The sequence below is a fragment of the Chiroxiphia lanceolata genome, chromosome 5 (assembly GCF_009829145.1).
Source record: "Chiroxiphia lanceolata isolate bChiLan1 chromosome 5, bChiLan1.pri, whole genome shotgun sequence".
NCBI lineage: Eukaryota > Metazoa > Chordata > Aves > Passeriformes > Pipridae > Chiroxiphia > Chiroxiphia lanceolata.
This window is the reverse complement of record NC_045641.1, coordinates 75,009,099-75,030,597: the sequence shown is the minus strand read 5'-3', so window position 1 is coordinate 75,030,597 and position 21,499 is coordinate 75,009,099. Positions and strand designations below refer to the sequence as shown.

At 43.0% G+C, this 21,499-nt stretch overlaps 1 protein-coding gene across 2 annotated transcripts in view; it reads right to left on the bottom strand.

Moving 5' to 3' along the window:
• Window positions 1-294: 294 nt before the first annotated feature.
• Window positions 295-21,499, bottom strand: part of ATXN10 (ataxin 10) — a 67,660-nt gene continuing 46,455 nt past the window's right edge. For both annotated transcript variants that reach the window (XM_032689331.1, XM_032689332.1), the window contains 2 exons: window positions 16,439-16,502; window positions 295-975 (listed from right to left, as the gene is read on the bottom strand). In XM_032689331.1, coding sequence (XP_032545222.1) covers window positions 788-975; window positions 16,439-16,502 — 252 coding nt within the window. In that variant the 3' untranslated portion in view covers window positions 295-787. The remainder of the gene's footprint in view (window positions 976-16,438; window positions 16,503-21,499) is intronic.

The following is a 21,499-nucleotide window of genomic DNA, read 5'->3' as shown; positions in this document are numbered from 1 at the left end:
AGGCAGAGGGGTGAAAAGAAACTCCTAGAATTAATCACAGTGAGAAACTACCTCTTCAGCAGTCTGCCAGAGTTCAGAAAACCCATGAGAAGTGCAAAATAAAAGGAAAGTGGGCTGACTTACCCTCCAAAGGAACAAATAAAATTCAAACAAACACCCAAGTCTCCAAAACAGAGACATGCCCCAGTGCAAAGGAATGCAGCATCTGTTGCCACAACAGCTTCAGTTTTGGTTTTAATACACTTGTCATGAAGACTGAAAGGTAACAAGGTAGAAAAGAAGGTTTACTCATAATTTAAATACACAGAAGGTATGTTGTGTTTAGTTCACTAAATATTTATGTACATCCAACATCCCGTTGATCCTTAGATAAATAGAGATATTTGAGTCCCATGACTGAAAACTTTGATTGTTTAGCCCTGACTCAGCACAGATCTTTTACTGGAGGGCAGCCTGCAAAGCAGCTCTTTCTTTGGAGAGTTTTTTAACAACAGTTATCTCCAGGTTCAGCAAAGGAAATTGTAAAAACTCAATACTGCATCTATGACACCCTTCTACCAAGGAACCAAGAATTCCAACCCACTGACAAGAAGGACTTTGTTCCACAGGTTGATTTACCCAAGTGTTCAGGAAACACAGAGGTGTGCTTTTGTTTACAAGGCAGAAGCATCATCTGGCAGCTTTTCTGCCAATGAATGTGACGCTTCCAGCAGACCGGGACTGAAAAGGAGGAAATCTTGACTGGCTGAGCAGGGAAAACTATTTTATAAGAGAAATACTCCTTGGCTCAGGAGGGCTTTTTCCTGGCAGACCTGAGGATTAGCCTGCCCTCCCGTCTGTCCATCTCCAAGCCCATGGTGCCCAGGGCAGAGCCCTCTGCCAGCCCCTGCTCCTCCAGCCCCGCGATCAGCTCCTGGTTCCGCTCGTTCTGCTCCGTCAGGTTCCGGATGGCAAAAACTGCCCACTGGTTCACAACTGGGGGGCAGAGTCAAGGACTGGTTATTTATTCAGAGATGAAACATTGTTTATTGCCATTTATTACTGCATTCCCCTCCCTCTGCCCTCCCCCAATCCCTTAAACCTCGAAACCCGGCAGAAATCAAGGCTTTGAAAAAGTGAGACATTTAAGACAGGTGTTGACACTGAACCTGCAAATACTTGCACATGAGGGAACTTAATTTATATTAATTTTTAATAGAATGAGCTATGTCCATTAACTTCGGTCAAGTTTACTAGGCTTTGTGTTAGGAAAAAACCCCTAACAAAAATACAAATGAACTGCAAGAATTAAATGGAGATTTTGTTTCAAACCAAAATTACAGTTAATTGCAATATTCCAATGGTCTTCTTAGTGGGATTAAATAAAAAAAACAGTCACTTGTTTATGATACAAACACTTTAACACTACACTTCCAAGCACTGGCGAACAAAATAAGCTGTAAATCATGTCCAGGAAAGACAACTATTATTTTCACTGCAAGAGCTGAAGAGATGTAGAAAAAGAGAATTTTTCCAGGCTAATATCTGAAAATAGCACAAATAATGTCAAGACACTTAAAATTCTTTAACTTCTAAGGTTACCTAAGCTGGGTCCTTTGTGCCTGGGAGCTTTTAGACACTTTCCAGAAGACCAGACCCCAGGATCACCAGCAGGGAGCTCCTGCTGAAGTTGGAACAGGGCACAAGCTGCAACTCATTCACCTTCTAAGGTGGTCCCTTGGGGCCAGGATTGAGGCACATGTCAGGGCTGTAGACAAAGGATTTAAATTCCCAGGATTATCAGCCAGGCATCTTCCAAGTGAACTACAGCGTTCATTTTATGAAGTGTCAGAGATGTTGGTCCCAGCTCTGCAGCTGAAAGGCTGTTTGATACAATCTTTCCCAAGTTACCCTTTCTGAATCACACAAGTGGTTTGCCTGCAGGGCACCAATTATTTACTACATGTAGCTTCACATCCAGGAGAGGAATATGCATAATTTACTCATCTCCTTGACGTCTTTTGGGTTGGAGAGTGTCTAAGCACAGAGATAAGGTGGTGCTCTTCTGGCATTTGCCAGGGGGTGAGGAGAGGGAAAAACTCCTCAGCTGGGGAAAATGGGAACCTCAGACAAAACAAGAGAAGAGAGAAACCGGCCTTACACAATCTTACACCATCTATCTTACACATCCCCAACAGAGAGAAAAGGGTTTGGATGAAGAGCAGCCTGGACACACCTGGCAGGGAACAGCCCTGCACTGGCATGGGTCAGTGAAACAGTCCCCTGCCTTTTAGTAGCAGGTTATATTTATTTTCACATTCAAGAAGTCCAGAATTGAAAATCAAAAATGACAAAGCACTAACAACTACAAGGCTTTTTTTTTTTTTCTCTGACAGAGCTCTTTATACTTTGCCAGGAAACATGCTGTACACCCTCGTGGTTCAAAAAACTCCAGTGTGAGCTACTGACAGAGGAGAGAAATTAACACAAAAAAACCCCTATGCATCACATCAAAGCCTTAACAGGTGAATATGACAGAGAATATCCATGTATTCTCTTCTGTCAGTGCATCACTACTAGAGTTAAGTGAAAAGACAAGTGCCAAGCTACACTGAAGTTACATAAACTGAGCATTTCCACTAAAGATTACATTTGAGCATATAAAACAAAAAAATGCCTAAGAAATAAAATCACATACAAGCAGACTCTCAGTCATTAGCACCAGTGGTGAGAACTGATTTCAGAGCAGCAAAGCAGGCAAGCTCATGAATGCTGACGAACCAAGGTTAAAACTTTGCAGGTCTTTCCCAGGTCTGATTTAGGACATTGCACCAGTGCCAAAAAGCACCATGAAGTTCTCCCAATGGACTGTGATGAACATGCTACCACCCTCCCTGGCTCTGCTCCTGGGATGAGGAGCAGATCTGTCTCGTTGTGTTCCTAAAATACGGCTCTGTGTAAAACACAGCACTCACAGAAAAGAAAACCTCCAACAAGAGTAACAGCAATTTTCAGAGTGACAGTTCTCAGTGTCACAAAGTGCCACACAGACACAAAAGTACTCGCAGAGATGTCTGTGTGCATTAGTTTTGGGAATAATCCTGTTACCATCATCCTTATGTCCTTCAACACAAACCCACTGCTAAACCCCACAGCCAACGCTGTTTCCCCATTACCAGATCCATCCATGCTTACATAATATCTCAGACATCCCCATTATCTTATGAACTCTATCACCATTCTGGCATTTATCATTATTGACTACTGTAGCTGAAGCTGCAGAATGGTTTCAATAACATTTTCCCTCCTTCACAAACTCCTTTCTGTGTGTAGGTTGCCCATTGTGCCCGCACCATGAATATTCATGACCCCTTGTTCCTGCTGGGGGAGGCTCAGCAGACCTGAGTGTCAGCGAGATTAAAGCCAGGCCCCAGCTAATACTCACATTACCCTCTTGCTCCTCTCCAAAGACAGAGACACAGGCAGAAAATTAAACATATTCGAGAGTCTCTAATCCTACCAACACTTTAAGCACTTTATTGTATGCTCAGCTTTAGAAAGAGAGCTTCTGAAGTTGCCATAGTTACTACAAATAAGAGCATGAGCCTGTTTGTTGTGAAACTGCACCAAAGAGAAGGAACACAGCAAGTGCAGCAGATCTCATAGCACAGACTTGTCTGGATTTTTCCAACAGGGTGTATTGAACTCTCAAATGAATTAACATTACAGACAAGTGAAGATGATGATACTCTGTCACAGGGAGGAGGGCATACAAAAGGAAGAAAACAATTAATTTCATTTTGCAGAAGCCTCATCACCAGACTATCTGTTGAGGGACTGAAAACAAACATTTCTGTGCATTTATAGCAACCCTTTTCCAAAATCCTTCAGTACTGTGTGCTATGGGATTCCTATGCTATTTTGACCTATACAAACAATAACAAAACTGAATCAACCTACACAAGTGTAGAAGACAGGGCAACAGCTTCATTCCACAATTTAAAATTTAAAAACATCTCCACTCCTCTGGGTTGTAACTTCAACTGTCAGGGAGGAGGGAACACAGAGAAAAAGGAAGAGAGGTGGAGGAGATCAGCCCTAAGGGATGAGAAATGTTACTATCTGGAAGCCACGAAAATCTATGCCTCTAAATCCTGTGGAAGTTTGGCCACTGACTGCAAAGGAAACTTTTCACAATTCTCCTGCCTCTCTTCCCTTGGATTGTGGTGCAAGACATTGCTGGAGTCAAGGCAGGAGCCCAGTGACTGGTCTGTAGGTTTAATGGGGTGTGAAAGTACCCCCATGCCCTGCCAGGAGTCCCCAGCCAACACCCCATGGCTGTGCATTACTGGGGAGCAGCACGTGCAGACCAGTTCTCAGAGAGTATTCCAGCTTCTCACTCCCATAGTACCAACTCCAGCTGGGACTGAACATTCCTGACAAGCCCAGTGCAGCCATCAGGACCCCTACAAACTGTCCCACAAAGCAATCTGGATTCTAGGGATGACAGAGAGCAGACAAAGTTATTAATGAGGTTTGAGGCTGACGAGGTAAATGCACAGCAATGCACAAGGAACCTTGGAAGTATATTGTTTGAAAAAGGCAAGTTTTGAAAGTTAAGTATTACTATGAACTAATACAGAATATTGAAGAGTGATGACAAGGAGAATGACATACATACATCTGTTTTCCTAAGTCCCCTTCATAGTTATTAATACTGAGGAATCTCTAAATACAACATTCTTGGTGGAGGGTTTGATTTATTACACAGTGTAGGGACGTTTTTTTGTTAAGTTAGACCATTTCCTGCACTACAGTCGGTTTTCCATAATTAAATCACTACTTAGGAACTTTCTTCCTTAAGAGTAATTTGGTCTTATGAGAAAAAGAGGATATTCTTTGTTTTATCCCATTACCTCATTTAAAATGGATTTTTATTATTTAAATATCAACTACATTTTAATCAAATATAGGAGGAGATACAAAACCTTATTAAGAAAGTCAACTGCCATGGGTTGGAATCCTCATCAAATGGGCTGTTTATGCAACCCACAACTAAAGCCATCCAACTTTATAGGACCTGTCCTGGAACAGGTCTATAGAGCTAAAACCCAGAGATAACAAAAATAAAATTCTTGTTAATTGTATTTCTTTCTGGTCTTCAACAAATAATCCAATTTTGACTCAAACTTCTGCAGACTGGAATGAAACACCGAAGTGTCATGTTAGAAGAGTCACTTCCACCTGCAGGCATGACTGGACCACACTGAAAAGACAAACCATTTCCCCTTCAAACCTTTCAGTCCTTTTAAGCACTTTCATTCCACAGCACCTTGAAGATAACTCCTCTCCCCATTAAAGAGGTCTCTGGACAACTACCACAATTGCCCAGCCCAGCTGGGAGCAGTGTGCTGGGACTGACCACACGCAGCAGACAGGCAGTTCTGGTCCCACCACCAGCCAAAGCACTTACAAAGCTCTACAGGTTTCTTCATCTTGGGGGTTTTAGTAGTTTTAGTAAGTCCTAGGAACTGCATAAGGTGATAGCAATTTAGTACAACTCCTCTACCTTTTAAAGTCAAGTCTACTTGTGCTTAAGACATTACCAAAATGTAGTAACAGAAAATGTAAAGAACGAAAGGTTTCATCTTAATTTACTTACCTATTTTCGAAAGCCTAATTTCTATTTTTAGAATTAATGCATTGGACTCTATTTATACCTCACATTGAATTATCAGCATCAGAAAACTTCAGGAATTCAGCCTATACAAACTTAAAATGCTCTGCCTAGATGGTAGAACAAAAAAAATCTACAATATTCCAATTGCCTGTATTTTCCTATATTCCAGAGCAGTTCTTACCACCTATGACTGCAGTCACCACACTCTGGATGACCAAGTGAGCTTTCAAAAGCTAGAAATGGGTAGTACTGTATGAACTGGGGATGTCACTGCTTCCTTGCCCTGCTCTTGCAGAGTCAGAACCCATCTAACCCAGAAGCCTCCAAGGCACAGAGGTGCCCCTGGATTCTGGGAGAGGCTTTTATTCCTGACCACACTCTTTAGGGATAAGGTCTGTAACACGGGGAAGGGAAAGCAGAGGTTCATTCCTACTGCAGGTACCTCTCACCTGGTGCAAGGGATGGGTGGGAGGGCTGGACCATGCCGTGCCAAACAAGGCTCCATCCCCGCCACAGCGTGGCAGCAGAGCCTCACCAGACTCCTGTGCCATGGGCAGCCTGGCCTTCCCTCCTTCCCTCTCCTCACCTGTGCCTGGCCTTCCCTCCTTCCTTCTCCTCACCTGTGCCTGGCCTTCCCTCCTTCCCTCTCCTCACCTGTGCCTGGCCTTCCCTCCTTCCCTCTCCTCACCTGTGCCTGGCCTTCCCTCTCCTCCCTTCAAACCACTCACCTGAGTCACCTGAACAGTTTCAGTACAAAGGCAACACTCTCTGTGATTCACAGCCTACAGAAAATAGCAATCATCTGTAGCAGAAAATAATTGTACATTAAAGAGTTTTTCCAGTCCCCAGGCCTTCACCAACCTCCCACACCAGTAGCTCTGCCTTCCTCGTGCAGACAAGCACCATCTTTCTGGCCACTTGTGTTCAGCTCTGTCTCTGAGCATCCCACCCATCATCTGCAATGATGAACCCATTTTTCAAGTGTGCCCTATACAGGGACTTATATCTTCTGTATAACCAGCAGACTGGAATGCTAAATCTCACCTATGACCTTCAGTGAGAGCTCACCTATTTAAGTGTCCACAGCCAACAAATATCCTTTTGTGATCAGAATGGACAACTAGACCTCTTTTGCCCAACACTTCTGCACAAACACAGACGACCAAAGCTCAGTCCCTCAGGAAATCAAACCTGTCAATTCTGTTTCACATACGAGATATTTTCCTGCCTTTTTCTGAGGGACTTTCAGTGTTGACTGGGAGATTCCACTGTGTCCCTAAATAAACTGTCCCAGGAGGTAAATCTCTCTCTCATTACAGCCTGTGATTTATTTCTGGTTTAGATTTGTTCAGAGTTGTTTCCAAACATTGATTTTCATTATAGATTTAAAAGAAATAATTCCCACATCATAACCAAGGCACTTGATAAAGCATCTTTGGCATGAACTAAAGAAAGAAACCATGGGAGATATTCCAAGCTTTGCAAAATTCTTGTGTCTCTTCCCTCCATTTGGATTTTTCAGCATCCCTTTTGAAGCACAGGCACTAGAGCTAGGTAAAACACTCTGCCCAAATGTGCTGTATGTCTGCTTCCAGGTGCAGGGCAGCTGCCTGCTCCCCCGGCTATGAGTAATTCTGAAAAAGTGAACCCCAGCAGCTCACAATATCCAGTTGCCCTCTCACTCCCAGCTGTGCTCCCAGGGCCATTTTCAGCACTGTTCAATCCTGAGAGCCAGAGCAAGGCACGGGGCTCGTTCTGAGCTCCAAGGCTTTAACTCCCCCCTCCCCTCAGTGAGGTGCAGCTGAACGGCCCCCCAGGGTCATTAAATGGTGTTTACTGCTCCAGCACTCTGGGTACTGAGGCCTTTCTTACCTGCAGCAGTATGGGGACTGTTCTCCCATTGGTATATCTGGGTTAACAGTTCACACAAGACACACTGAGCAGTATTATACACCCAGACTGTTATTAGCCTCTAATGCCTGCAAGCTAAACATTTAATCTATATTCTATGTGCTGCCTTTCGTGCTCTGTGGGACTCAAAAACCCAGTGCCAAAACACCTTAGCATAGTATGAAATTAAACACAAAATGTGGGTCAAGCACTCCAGAGCTACAAAAGCCATAGGACATGTTTAGCTCTGTCAGGCTATTTTTATTATAATGTCTCCTATGCCAAAACTTACAGAACTTCCAAAAAAAATTAAGCCATAACCTCTAGTTTGTTTTCCTTTGCCCTATACTCAGACTTGTAATACTAGCTTAAAACCATGAATATGACACATTCATTTGTGCTGCTTAGACTGCCAATTTTTTTTTAAATTATGACTTACATTTTTAATAGAAACCCATAATTTATGAGCAACTATAAATCATCTGGTTTTAAAACAGAAATAATCACACTCTTGATCGATCTCAAGTTAGTGCTCCACAGTCAAAATATTCTGCTCTTACAGTCCCTTCTCTTACACTAATCCCATTTTAAGAGTTCATGACAACTAAATCTGTTTGTTATCCCTACCAGGTACCAGGGTTAGGAGGCTGTTCTGTTATAAAGAAAAACCCTCAGTTGCTGTCACCTAACTGCTAAAAGTGCCTCAGCTTATCTTCTCTTCCCAGGTATGGAAAAAAAATGCAAAAATTCCATGAAGTTGAAACTCATGCCTCAAATTACTATTAAAACCTGCCACAAACATTGAGATATGAAGCACAGGGGGATGGGGGATGGTATCTATGTCCACAAACTGATTACATGTCACTGGTGTGGTCCTTTTAAATGTCCTGGGACATGGAAAGAAAAAGGCTCCACCTTCACACAGAAATATATTCATGTGCATTTACATGCATGCATAGAGAAATAACCAGCTTTTCTAAAATGCTTTAACATGGAGATTACAGAAGTCAAATAATACTTTCAAGAATTTGGCACTACACTTAAAAACCCAACCTGGCTCATATCTGGCATGTGGTAAAGCTAATTATAACTTACCACTCTAAGGTAGATGACAAGTTGAGCTGACACAATCTGGATTGAAGCTCTTTTTCTGTTTATAATCTCTAGGGATTCATCCATTTATACAGATTCCACAAGGATCTGTATGCCAGCTTATCTTTCAGCAAAATACGTGAGTATTTTATTGATTCAGGGTCTCTGAATAACTCCCCCCCTGCTGCTTATGGTCATCTCAAATGTCACTTGATGACAAATAACCAGAACAATGAAGGTAAATGAAACTCCAATTCCATCCTCACAGACACCAACTGATGCCCAGTGTGCACCCAAAACCAACAATGGTTAAAATAAATGGGTGTTTTGAAAGATGCAACTAAATTATAACCAAGTATGCATTTAGAAAAATAGCCATTAGCCACAATTCCATCTAGGATTTCAGGAAAGGGCTGCACCTCCTTCAGGAAATCTCCACACCCTGGGAGACATGAACAAACCCACAAGGTCAGTGGAAGGGACTGCAAATACACCCTGAGTGATAGGAAAGGTGAGGTCAGGGAAACCATTTGGAAACCAAAAGAACAGTTTAACCAAAGATCTGAGGTCGGGAGGGTAAATCATTCTGGGCTCAGGAAGGAGCCACACAGGACAAGGCACTCACCAGCTGAAGGTAAAACTGTTCTAAAAACAGTGACCAAAAACGGGGCAACAGGAAAATGCCAGAATAAAGCTACTATGCAAAGCACTGGTCAGATGACATCCCAATGTTCTTTGGAGGTATGCACAAGAAAAAATGTCAAGACAGACTGAAATATGATAAGGTGGTTGTAGAAGGCATTCCATTCTCAACAATATTTCTGAACCACTCCTAGTTTTACTTAAAAAAAAAACAAAACAAAAAAAACAAAACCCAAAACCTTTGGCTCTCAAATTTCTAGTGCTCTGTCTCAGCCCAGAGGGGAATTTGTCAAAAGAAAGTCTACAGAAAAATCAAGCAAGCTGTTTGAGCTATAAAAGCAGTGAAATATTATATATTTTCTTCATTTCTTTCTTTTTTTTTTTTTTTTGGGTGCTCCTGGTAACTAAAGATCTGCTTTCTTTCAAGAACTGAAGCCTGTCATGGATTTAAGTCCACCAAGAGGATTAGGGCAGAGGACAAATATGATAATATTTGGTTTAGAAATAGAGTTATTAACTTTAATTCCTCACTTTTACATGCATGAGTTGCTGCCTACAGAGATTACCCCTCTCAGGGGATTAGAAATATTAGAATGTAACATTTGAAAGAGCCTTCTTCCATTCTGTACAGCTCTGTTACACTTCCTCCAGCTCTCAGAGGGACCCTGAACATCACACACTTCTTAACAAGGGCTGTTGTCACTCAGCATTCCTGGGTCACAGCTCATTCCTGGGCAGGAACGAGATACTAAAGAACAGATTCATATTCACATCTCTGCAAATCTGCTTCAGGATTTTATAAATTCTCAAGGAAATTAATAATACCACTAACACCCTCCCCCCCAAAAAACCTCTGAATTTCAATATTTTTTACAGTATTTTCAGTATTTTAATCATCTTGCAGCTGCTCTAAAAAAAATGAATTTTAGAAATTATAGAACCTGCAACCTGAAATATACCATTAGGAACTGTAAATGTCCAAACACAAAGTGTAATCTGTGGTCATTGCTGGAAGACAAAAAAGGGCAAATGCTTTAATTTCTTGGAGTATCTTTTTCTGTACTGCACACTGCATTCCTTTTGTGGTCTCAAGTCTTTCTCATACGAGGAGAATGTTGCATTTGATAGGAAAAAAGTTGTTCCTGGGGAACAGAAGGGATTACTGATAGAGTTAGTAGACGTGGAACCTCTCATGAGAAATTCCTACATTTTTGTTTTCATTCTAAGATGAAGTTTCTGGCAATAAATACTTCAGAAGTGCAGTCTTTGAGTCAGAATTTAGATCTACTGAATATCATGTTTAACGCAATAAGTTTTTTGATTGGTTCTTCACCTTTCACCAAGTTTTGCCCTGAAGAGTTTGCAGCATCAAGGAAAGATAAACCATGGTCTAAGACATGGAAGTTGTGTTATCCCATCTCTTCAGATGTGCAGCAAATGTCAAGTGTGATTTAAAGCAAGATTAGGTTACACAAATGCCTCCTGTGCCCTTTCCAACAGGGAGCATGTGCCCAGATCCTCCCCCTTTGGAGCTCTGTAATAATCCCACTGAGGACACTTCAGATAATATACTGAAAAATCCTACCTGGAGTGGAATCCAGACCCCTTTGGTCCGTTATCACTGCTGTAAGAACAAAACTGGATAACTTGCAATGCTTCTTTCAAGAGTGTCAAAATCACCCTGTCACACAGTGACAGCAGCAGACAGGTGACCCTCCCTACCACAGCCAAGTGCAGTGCTTGGGAGTAGCTGTGGTTGTCCCCTTTCACCAGCAGAAATAACACAAAGTTTGAAGCCTCATGGGAATCACTGAAGAAACTGGCCCATCACTGCAGCCCAAAAAACCCCACCCTGATACAACACTGAGGGATTCCCTTCCGAGCCACACAGGCCCCTGGGATCCACTGTCTCTAATAAAACACAGCTCCAAAGAACTCCCACCAACCTGCAGGGACAGGACAGGACCTGATCTGCTCAGTCAGGTGAAACAAATAAACCCCTCTCAGACTGTTCCTGCTCAATGAATAACCACCCCTGTACCTGTTCCAGCTTCTCCTCTCACCACCTCTTCTCTGGCCCTCACAGTTACACTCACAGGCAGCTCAGCTTTGTGCTCATGCCCAGAGCAGGGATCCTCCACTCTCTCCACTCTCTCTAAAGATGAATTCTCAGCACACAGCAGTTCAATGAGTCTGAACTGGAGCATGGCAATAAGTGACGACTTCTTGCTCTCCTAGTTCCATCTGCAGTAGAATCATAGAATAGAATCACAAACTGGTTTGGGTTGGAAGGGACCTTAAAGATCATCTGCTTCCCATCCCCTGCCATGGGCAGGGACACCTTCCACTAGCCCAGGCTGCTCCAAGCCCTGTCCAACCTGGCCTTGGACACTTCGAGGGATGGGGCAGCCACAGCTTCTCTGGGCAACCTGTGCCAGTGAGAACAGGTAGAGTTGGCTTCCACTCAACTAATACTTTGCCTCACCTTTGGCACTATGAGCAAACAGATTTATGCTCCTAACCTGTGCTGACAGGTCCCATCCCTCCACTGCTAACCAACTAAAAACTTGCTGTCTGCCGTGGTTGTTCAAGTCACAGGGACACACTCAGTACTGGCTGACAGAAAGTAAGATGCTGGTGGTGCTCTGTGTCATCCAAGGATAAGGGTAACAGCAGCAACCAGAAATAATGCAGAATTGAAGCCCTCTACCAAAGAATACACTTCACTTTGGCCCAGACAGACTTTAAACTTACTTATTTCAAACTCACTTGTGCAGCAAAGCAAGTGGCAAAGTGACAAGGAGAAGGGGAATTCCACAGAATCACAGAACAGCCTGGGTTGGAAGGGATCCCAGAGATCCTCCAGGTGGGCAAAACCTGACTGGGCATGAGGAGTTCATTGCTGCTCCCATCAGTACCCTGGCTCCTTTACAGATCCATATCCAGTCAATAGCATGATTTCATGTATGCTTGTGAAAATACAGAACCAAATAGGTCCCATCCAGCTACTTCATGCACTGGCAGTGCCTGAAGGGAGCTTTCCAAAGCAAGGCAACCACTACTGATGTGACATTATGCTGTATTTTTTGGCAACACTCATGGGATAGCCACATGTACGTGAAAATGCTCAGCTCTATGATGGTTCACTCTAAAAACTCAACTCACACTCCTATTTTTGCTCTCCACTGGCCTCCATTCAGCAGCGGGGCTTTTTTACAGCATGTGGCCTGGTTTAGGTTGCACTCTGTAACTTAGAAATAAAATGTCTGTCAGCTCCCCCAAAAGTCCTTGCTGGCATCTCCCAAAAACAAACTGCCATTGTTGTAGACCAGAGCAACTTGATTTCCTCCAGCTTCAGCCAGTTTCATGAACCACAATTATACTTGCTGCTGCCATCAAGTCAGAAGTATTTTCAATCTACCTCTCAGATGACTTTCAGACTGAATATAATAGAAGCAGCTTTGGGAAGGAGTATCTGAAAATTATCTTACATTTTCTACATTTTCATACATCTTTTAAACTAAGGGATCTGTGTACGGATGTTCACAGCAACCACAGGTTTTCCTTTCACAAATGCTGAAAATTCCTACTCCTAAAACATAGCTAGCTAGGTGTTTACTTGTATATATAACATATATGTGTGTGTATACACATGCAGACATATATATAAACATATATCCTCACAGAATACATATTCTTCAAATAACCTGAAAAGCAGGATTTGGAGTAAATTTTTTATTGGTATTACCCAGATAGGCATCTCCAACCCACTCTGCTACCCTGTGGCACGTTTAATTTCTTTGTTCTTAAACACAGGTTACAAAGGTAAAGCAAAACGTTTCCAACTTTTCAGAAGCAGAACAAGCAACTCAATTTTCAGAACTAAAATAAACAGCTCATGAAAGGACCTCTCCTTAATCTAAAGGCAAACTATTCCACTTGCATTTTGGAACAGCCTGACTGCTATTAAATACAGAGGGACAGTTATGATTAGGGTGCAGCCAGTCCCAGACAGATGATTTAAAGGGTACAGAAAAAGCGATATTCAACCTCCTCTGAAGTTTAACTCCTCAGGCTCTGAGGTCTTCAATGAACCCCAGTCTCACTCTGCTCACCTTTTCCCCTGTGCTAAAAGCCCAACAGCTCACAGTTGAAATTCTGGCATCTTTCATCACTTCTCCATTGAATTTACTTGGAAACATGCAAAGTTGTAGCAGCTGCAAATTCAAAATACCAATTTGAATAATTACAGAGGTACAGCAAATTTGTTCTTAACTGTCCATAATCATGTTGGTGTCTGCTACCACTGAGGGTGTGCTTTGTTGGCCTGTACTCATCAAATATCCTGAAGGAAAAAATACTCCTTGTTAGCATAAATGTAAAGGTTACAAGCCTGAGATGTAATTAGACAAGGTAACAGTTCTCCCACACTGGGCACTGAAAGATGAATTTAAACAATTAATTAGAGCAATGCAAACATGTCAGTTTAACCTTGTAAGCTACCAACTCCCCGGCAGTTCTATGAATGCTACAGAACTGTTCAGGATCTCGCAGCACACAATTTTAAGGTAATGACAGGTTTACAAAGGAATTTATTTTAGGATAAGAGCAGACCCATTTCCTCTTGCAGCATTCCTCCATATGCTACAAACAGTAAGACTCATCAAAGAATTTTTCCTCTCAAAGGTAATAAAGAGCTCTTTAACATCTAACACGGCAGTCCAGCTTCTCCTGATGAATTGCACACTTTAGGGAAATTATTTTTTTTTCATCCAGGAAAAAAATTCTATCGCTTTTACCATTAAAGTTACATTTTTTTCTTCAGAAAATTTTGTACATGTAATTTGGAGGCAGGGAGGGGGCAGAGGATGGAGCAGGCTCTGCTCAAGGGGTCCAGCAATGGCACAGGAGGAATGGGCAGGAACTGATGCCCAGGAAGTTCCACCTGGGCATGAGGAAGAATTTCTCTGCTGGGCAGTGACTCAGCCCTGAAGAGAGTAGAGAGGGTGTGGAGTCTCCTCCCCGGGGATATTCCAGACCCCTCTGGACACAATCCTGTGCCATGTGCTCTGGGCTGGCCCTGCCTGAGCAGGGAGGTGGGACCAGATGAGCCACTGTGGTCCCTTCCAGCCTGACCCATCCTGGGATTCTGGGATTTATGCCAGGCAGGACTGAGGTGCACAAAGAGAGCAAAGAAACAGCTGAATCTCTTCAGAGATGATGCAGTTGTTATGCAGTGGAATCTGGCCCCACATGCTGCTGAGGACCTGGTTTGTGGTGTCCACAAGTAGCAGAATATGCTGCAAAGCAGATGAAAGCAGAAACAGCTAAACTGCAAATTCCTCCCCTGCTTCCCTGTGTAAGTTCTGCTGGGAAGGCAGCAGATGAGGAATGTCAGAGGCAGGAGAGGGGCAGGGGAACACTAACTTCATGTAGCACAAGAGCACCTGGAACAGCACGAGGTCAGAGTGAGGCCCAGAGCAGCAGCCAGGAGCTGCACTGCAAATGCTGAGGTAGCAAACCCAGGCCCGGCAGAGCCGGGCCCGGCAGACCAGGCCCCTCTGCCCACGTGCTGCTCACTCGCCCGTATCCCCCTGCACTCTGTGCCACGGATCAGTGGTGAAAGCTCACATTATGTGTTATGATGTCTTTAAAAACCAAGTAAACAAAGTTTTATCCTCTGGTAAGAAGTTTATGGTGCAGCCGTAAAACGTCAGCCTGTATCAAAAGGTGTAAGAAGTCCCACATTGCTCAAAATGCAGTAAAGACTCCCAGGGTATTTTATTTTCATTTCATTCAAGATCGTAAATTAGAACTCTAGCCTTTGAAGGCCTCCAACTTTATCCTCTTTTACTAACAGCTAAAATGAAGGATTAATCCTAGAAAGACATTCTAGAGGTGGTTGCACAGCTGTGCTTTCCAGCAAAGAAGTCACCTGGGACCAAAGCTCCCTACCAGGTTTTCTCAGGGCTGCTCTTCTGCTTAGGGAAAGGGAACTTTCCCTGCCCTTCCCATCTCATCCAGCAGTGCCCCTTCCCTGAACCGCCCCATGGAAGTACAACTCTGCTCCTCAGTGCCCTGTCCAGAGCCACACTGCCAGGTCTCCAGGTACAGGAACAGTGAGGAATGTAAAACTTGTGTACATAAAGCAATAAAGTGAGTAACTCAGAGGATACTTAACACTCCTTGCTCCTCCACTCAGCTTGTGCTGTCATCTACGTTATTTCAAGACACATTTATATGTAGATGATGTTCCACAGCACACAACTGAGAGAATATGTACCATTTTCACAACTTTTTTTGTGTGGTTTTTTTTGACACTTCTTAGAAAGTGACCTTTTTCTTATCAATTAATTTTGAAACCTCGTTTCATGTGTTCAGTACAAGAAAGGTGACATGACTTTACACAGGAAATGCATTTGCTTTCCAGACACACTTACCAGAAACTCACACAGAGCTAATGATCAGATGGCAGAAAATCTGACTGAACTGGGCAGGACAACTGTGTGGTGCTTGAAGAGATGGGAAACTCTGCTTAACAACTGCTTCTCTTCAATATAAAGTCATTTCTCTCTAACAGCAATCTGTCTTGGAAAGTCTCTGCTCTTAAACCCCAGGAAGAAGATAATATGAAGCACAATATCATTTACATTAAAATCTCCTCAACATTTCAGTAACGAGCACCATTGATTTTCTCAGCTATACACGTTTTTACAACAGCTTGTTAGCCTTGACTCTGTGCTTAGAATAACCTCCCCAACCCCATTTATTAAGTGCAGAGAATTGATGGGGTACTGTTTCAGCCTCCTGAACAGATGCTTCAATGGAAGCAAAGGCTCCAAGATCTGACACAACAGCCAGAGCCTGGATTCAGATTCCTGTCACAGCTGGTTCTCTGAGCTGACATTTGCAAACCAGCAATATTTATTATTGTAGGAAACAGAATATAACCACAATTCAACTTACTCAGAATCCAGCTCATGAAAGCCTATTTGTGCCTTTGCTCACTTCTGAACCATTTAAACACAACCTATAAAGTCCTGAGGCCAGTCACACTTGGGTACCCAGTGAAAGCAGTGCTGGCACCCATCTGTGAAACCCCACACCTCTTCTGTGAGTCACACTCAAAAAACAGAACTCTTTTGTAAAGGATACAGGGATTGTTGTCATCAATGCTGCAGTTGTCCAGAATCAAGGGGATGCCATCCAACTCATACACCTAAATAAAAACAGAAGTTTAATTTAACAGATGTCTCAACAATACAAATGATGTTTCATGAAAGAAATACATAAACAGTTAACAGGGATGTTTGTTTAATCAAAAATATTAAACAAGCTACCAGGCATTACAGAGTAAATCTGGTGTCAGCAGTGAGTATCAGGAAACAGTAACACAAGCAGACACTGATTTCACATTCTGCCTTCACTTAGCCTGTGTCTGACTGAGGTGTTTTCTGTGGGGCTTCTCACATGGAGGCAGACAAGCCATGCTCAGTGACAGCTCGTGCTTGCTTCCAGAAGGAAGAACCAGGAAAAACTGCTGAGTGGAAAAACAGGGGCAAAAACCAGTTGAAAAATACATGTCCCCACATACACAAGTTCACAGGGAGCCATGTCTCCTGTACCTTCAGAAACAATGTGTTACCTGTATGTGCACAAGCACAGGTTCTTTATATCAAGTAAGAGCCACTGACATTTCTCCTCTGAGAAGGTGTTTTTCATGTTATTAGTAAACCAGCAAACACAAGAACTGGCACTTTCTGTTTCCTGACCATACCCCACACAGGGGAATTCACAAATTGCACTGATCCATGCGTGAGTGTGTGAGATAACAATGTATAACCCTAATACACACACACACACACTACCCAGAACTTGGGATGAGCTGATGGTAACAATAAATATGAAGCAGGATTATTTCCTAAGAGATTTGTGTAGATTTCTAAGGTACACTGTAACATCATGCACAGCTACAGCTTTAGAAAGTTCTATGTACTTAAACAAAACTCTGCTCTAAACTAGCTGCAAAATTTCAACCTTGAAAATACCTTCTTAAGACATAGGAGCTTTTTAAATATATTTCAAAAGCAGTTTTAAAAAACCTTGAGAGGATGAGGATTAATTGTTTGTATTCTTATACTTATATATTATTTATATGCTTTAAGGCACCTGCACATTGTCCTGGGCAACCTGACCTGCATTGAAGCAGGGGGTTGGACAAGAGGTTCCTCCAGAAGTTCCTTCCAAACTCAACCATTCTGTGATAACCAAATTATATTTGTCCAAATCTTAAATTCTTTAATTCCTTAAAATTTAGTCTCAAACCAAGAACTGTCAGGCAAAGGAATTTAAACAGAATCTAGGCCACGGCTTGATGACGGGATTCTCTCTCCCACCTTTTTTGTCCCAAGCAAGATGCATTTTTGTGTACCAAGGAAAACAATAAATCCCAAAGTTTACACTGCAGGATCATCAGCTTTGTGAAATGCAAGTTCTGTGATAAGAGAAGTAAGTCAAGTAGGAGGAGATTTAGAGGTGAAATCCTCGACAGCCAATGGACCAGTAAAACTGAATTCAGAGACAAATCTGAGCACATCCCTCTTAGAAGTTTCTTCTCAGATAATCTTACTGCAGAGTCTCAAGCTATAACATGAGAAAGCAGCAGTGACAGCCAGGACACACAGCCAGGCAAGCCTGACACATATGAAAAGCAAAGAGCGAGGTCAGGTCTTAAACCCCAACTTCCACATCTGTGCCCGCACGCACAGCTTTACCTACACAAAATACAGTTAATAACACAGGGTTAAAAATATCCACAAAATGTTTGTGTCTCCTCCAGAGGCCGTGTATGATATCACACTTCAAAGCCCGAGCCAGCAGTGACCTCCCAGTAACACAGCCCTTGCACGTGCTGGGGAAACGCTGGCGCTTTGATGTTCGGCTGCAGCCAAACCCTGGTGTGCCCTCAACGGTACCTTTTATTGTCCACCAGTGAAACCCTGAACAGCACAAATGAATCGGGATTAAGTGCTGTCAACTGAAACAAACCATGCCATAATCTGCTCCAAGATGTTTGGTTAACAAAGTAAGTATTTGGGGAAAGCAAAATTTTAATTAAAATTTCCACACACGCTTCAAAAAGTTGCTGTCAAAATATGATGAGATTCCTTCAAAGTTAAGTGGGAACAGCAGCAGCAAATCACAGCCTTAATGATACCTTGACGCCAGCTACCTCTGCCTCACACCCACCCTTAGAGTATCTTGACTTGAGAGACTCTTGAATATTACATTAAACTGGACATAACATTTGCTCGAGTTTGGCACAGCTTTTGTCACGATGTTAACAGTTTTAGTGTGCCACCTGTGACTTCCTACTGAGGGAAATGAAGCAGGGAAAAAACCCTTACAATTTACCCACCCAAGACAAATCTGTGTACTCCTCTGAGTGACTCGTGAGATGAAGAGACCAAACCGTGAGTAACCAGCGCTAGAAAAGTTGCAGGTCATGCCAGCTGCTCCTGAACCAGCAGTGATCCACTGAAAGGGCATTTTGTGGCACCCTGAAACGTGTGCCTGTGTTCAGTAATGAGCTGGCTGCAGTGTGAGCCAGCTCAGCAGTTGCTGTGCAGGGAGCAGAGCCATTTCTGCAGCGAGAGTGCCACAGACAGTCAGAGGGAGGAATCACCGTCCCACCCAGGGGTCCCCTCTGCACTGCTGAGAGCCTCTCACATCTTCTCACTCCGATCTCCCTGTAACATCCCACACCACAGAACTTTGTAAACATCAAGAAATTGTCCTACGTCTCAACCATGGCAACTGCACTGCCCAATTCAAAGGGCTCAGGAAATTTTTCCCACTAGTTATTTGCCTTAGAGTTTTTGCTCTGAAGAGAATTGTCTGTGAAATGCCCAGTGCAGAGCGAGGCAGGGGATCTTTTGCAGGGATCATCTGCAGGGCTCAGGGAAGGAGTTAATATTGCACAACACTCAAATCTTACTTTAAATATGGTGTGAAAGTATCCTGTGAAAAAAAACACCTAGTGGCTGGTGTGAAACTAGCTGTAATCCATCCAGATTTGGGGAGGAAGTATAGACAGAAACTAAGGAATAGCACCATTCCAGTGTCTGTCTCATAAACAGAACTGCTCACACTGGTCTGTGTTACAAAAGCTCATTGAATCCATTAGCATTAACACAATCACACACAAGAGAGCCCAGAAAAAGTATAAATTAACTGTAGCCTATTTACTGAATCTTTCCTTCTAGCAGCAGCAGCGCCAAGGTCAGGGGCAAGAAGGTAAATTCTCCAAGCATGACAGTGCTTGTTGATGGATCTGTCTGCATCTGGTAAAATGCAACCAGAGTCTCCAGGTCCAGCAACTGCACCGACAAAAAGAGGAAAAATAAAAATAATCCAGCAAAAAAAATCTCTCCACAGAATAATTAACACTTCAGGAACTGGAAATACCACCTAGTCAACTAAGAGTACTATTCCACAAAAAGAACACTCATGCCTTCAGATAACAACAGCTAGAACATGAACTGCTCTCCCACCAGAACGTGACAGATTTTCAGCCTTCAATTGACACAGAAAGCAGAATGAGAAAGGTCTTTGTTTCAGGCACAGAAACACTCCTATTTCTTATAAGTTGAGTTTGGCCAAACTACAGATAAGCAAAAGGAAAGGCACTCTCAGAAATAGAAGAGAACTAGAGTTTGAGTATCCATCCCATGCTAACACTTGCTCCTCTCTTTAATCCTTACTGATAATCACTGAAAAACAGAAATACAAATCTCTAGGTTTAAAGGTTTGGGGCAGGAAACACGTACTCTAGAAATGAGTCAAAACCCAGGAACAAGCAGGAACCATTCACATGGAAAACCTCCAGATACAACATTCATTACACATCACCAGTTTCCTACCAGACAAAAAGTCTGTCTCCAATCATGTTTAGCTCCAGAGTATTCAATTTCAATTCACATTATGGAACTTAAAAGGTTTCTGGGAGCAACAAAACAGGCAAACTTCACATTTTTATGGACTTGGCTCCTTCCTTCACTGTTTGCAGTGCTCCCAGTTGTGTCACACAGCTGAAAGCACCAAAGCCCACCCAGCAGCAGCACCTGGTCCACATGTACAGCTGTGCTGAGCAGTTACCAAACCCAGCCTTAGTCCACAGTGGATCTGGGCTCAAACTGCCACTACACAACTTCCCCTCCCAGGAACACCTCTTTAGTTGCTCATCTACCTGTCTGCTGATTCTCACAAGGCTAAAAGTAGAGTCTAACAATAATTCTGATCCCTGCATCCCTCAGACAGATTCAACTGGTGAATGCACAGAGCACTGTAACACACTGAAACACGAGTCCAAGGCTCCTGGAGCAGACAGGTCTCCACAAACCACCTGACAAACCTTAACCATCAACACTCCACCTGGTCCTGCCCTGGGCAGGTGAATGGTTATGACCCTTCCAATCCCTTCTGTTTCATAAGTCTGCATGACTTTCTTAGTCAGACAATCACACCAGACTAAATTATGCCCAAGGCAAGGAATCCAATGACATATACATCTGGGGATTTGTTGCCAATCTTTGGTCATCATTAAAGATACTTTTAAGCCTTTTAATGGAGTCCCATCTGAATGTACCACATGATGACTACATGATGACAATGTAATGTAAATACATCCCTCAGACCCAGACACCAACCAGGCTGACCAACAGCAGTCCATTTTCCTCCGCAACCTTCTCAACAAGTAGGTAATTAATTAGTGATTAGACATCTGAGCATGAGACATCTGAGCAGAAACCAGCACTCAGTGTGAGTAACAGACCAGCTTAATAGAAGCAGGAATGTACCAACTGATCAGGTTCCCAAATAGCTCCTCCACACCTATCACGGTACCGAAAAACTTATTTCGTTCTTTTTCATTTCCAAGTCCTGGGTTTGGGCTTTTTTTGTTTATTTTTCCAAGCAGCAGAAGTGACATGAGACACATGGGAGATTCTACTCACAAAGGCAAAAGAACCCTTCAATCCTTTGGTGCGGATTCCTGGGCCCACTGCAGACTCCAGGCACTTTGGCTTAGAACAGAGGCAGCTGCGGCCATCGGTCTATTATAGGAGTTCACCACATCCTGCAGATCCACTGAAATACTTGTGGACAGAGGCTCCCTTCTCCAGGACATCACAGCAGACTTGCTTAGCCCGTCTGAGA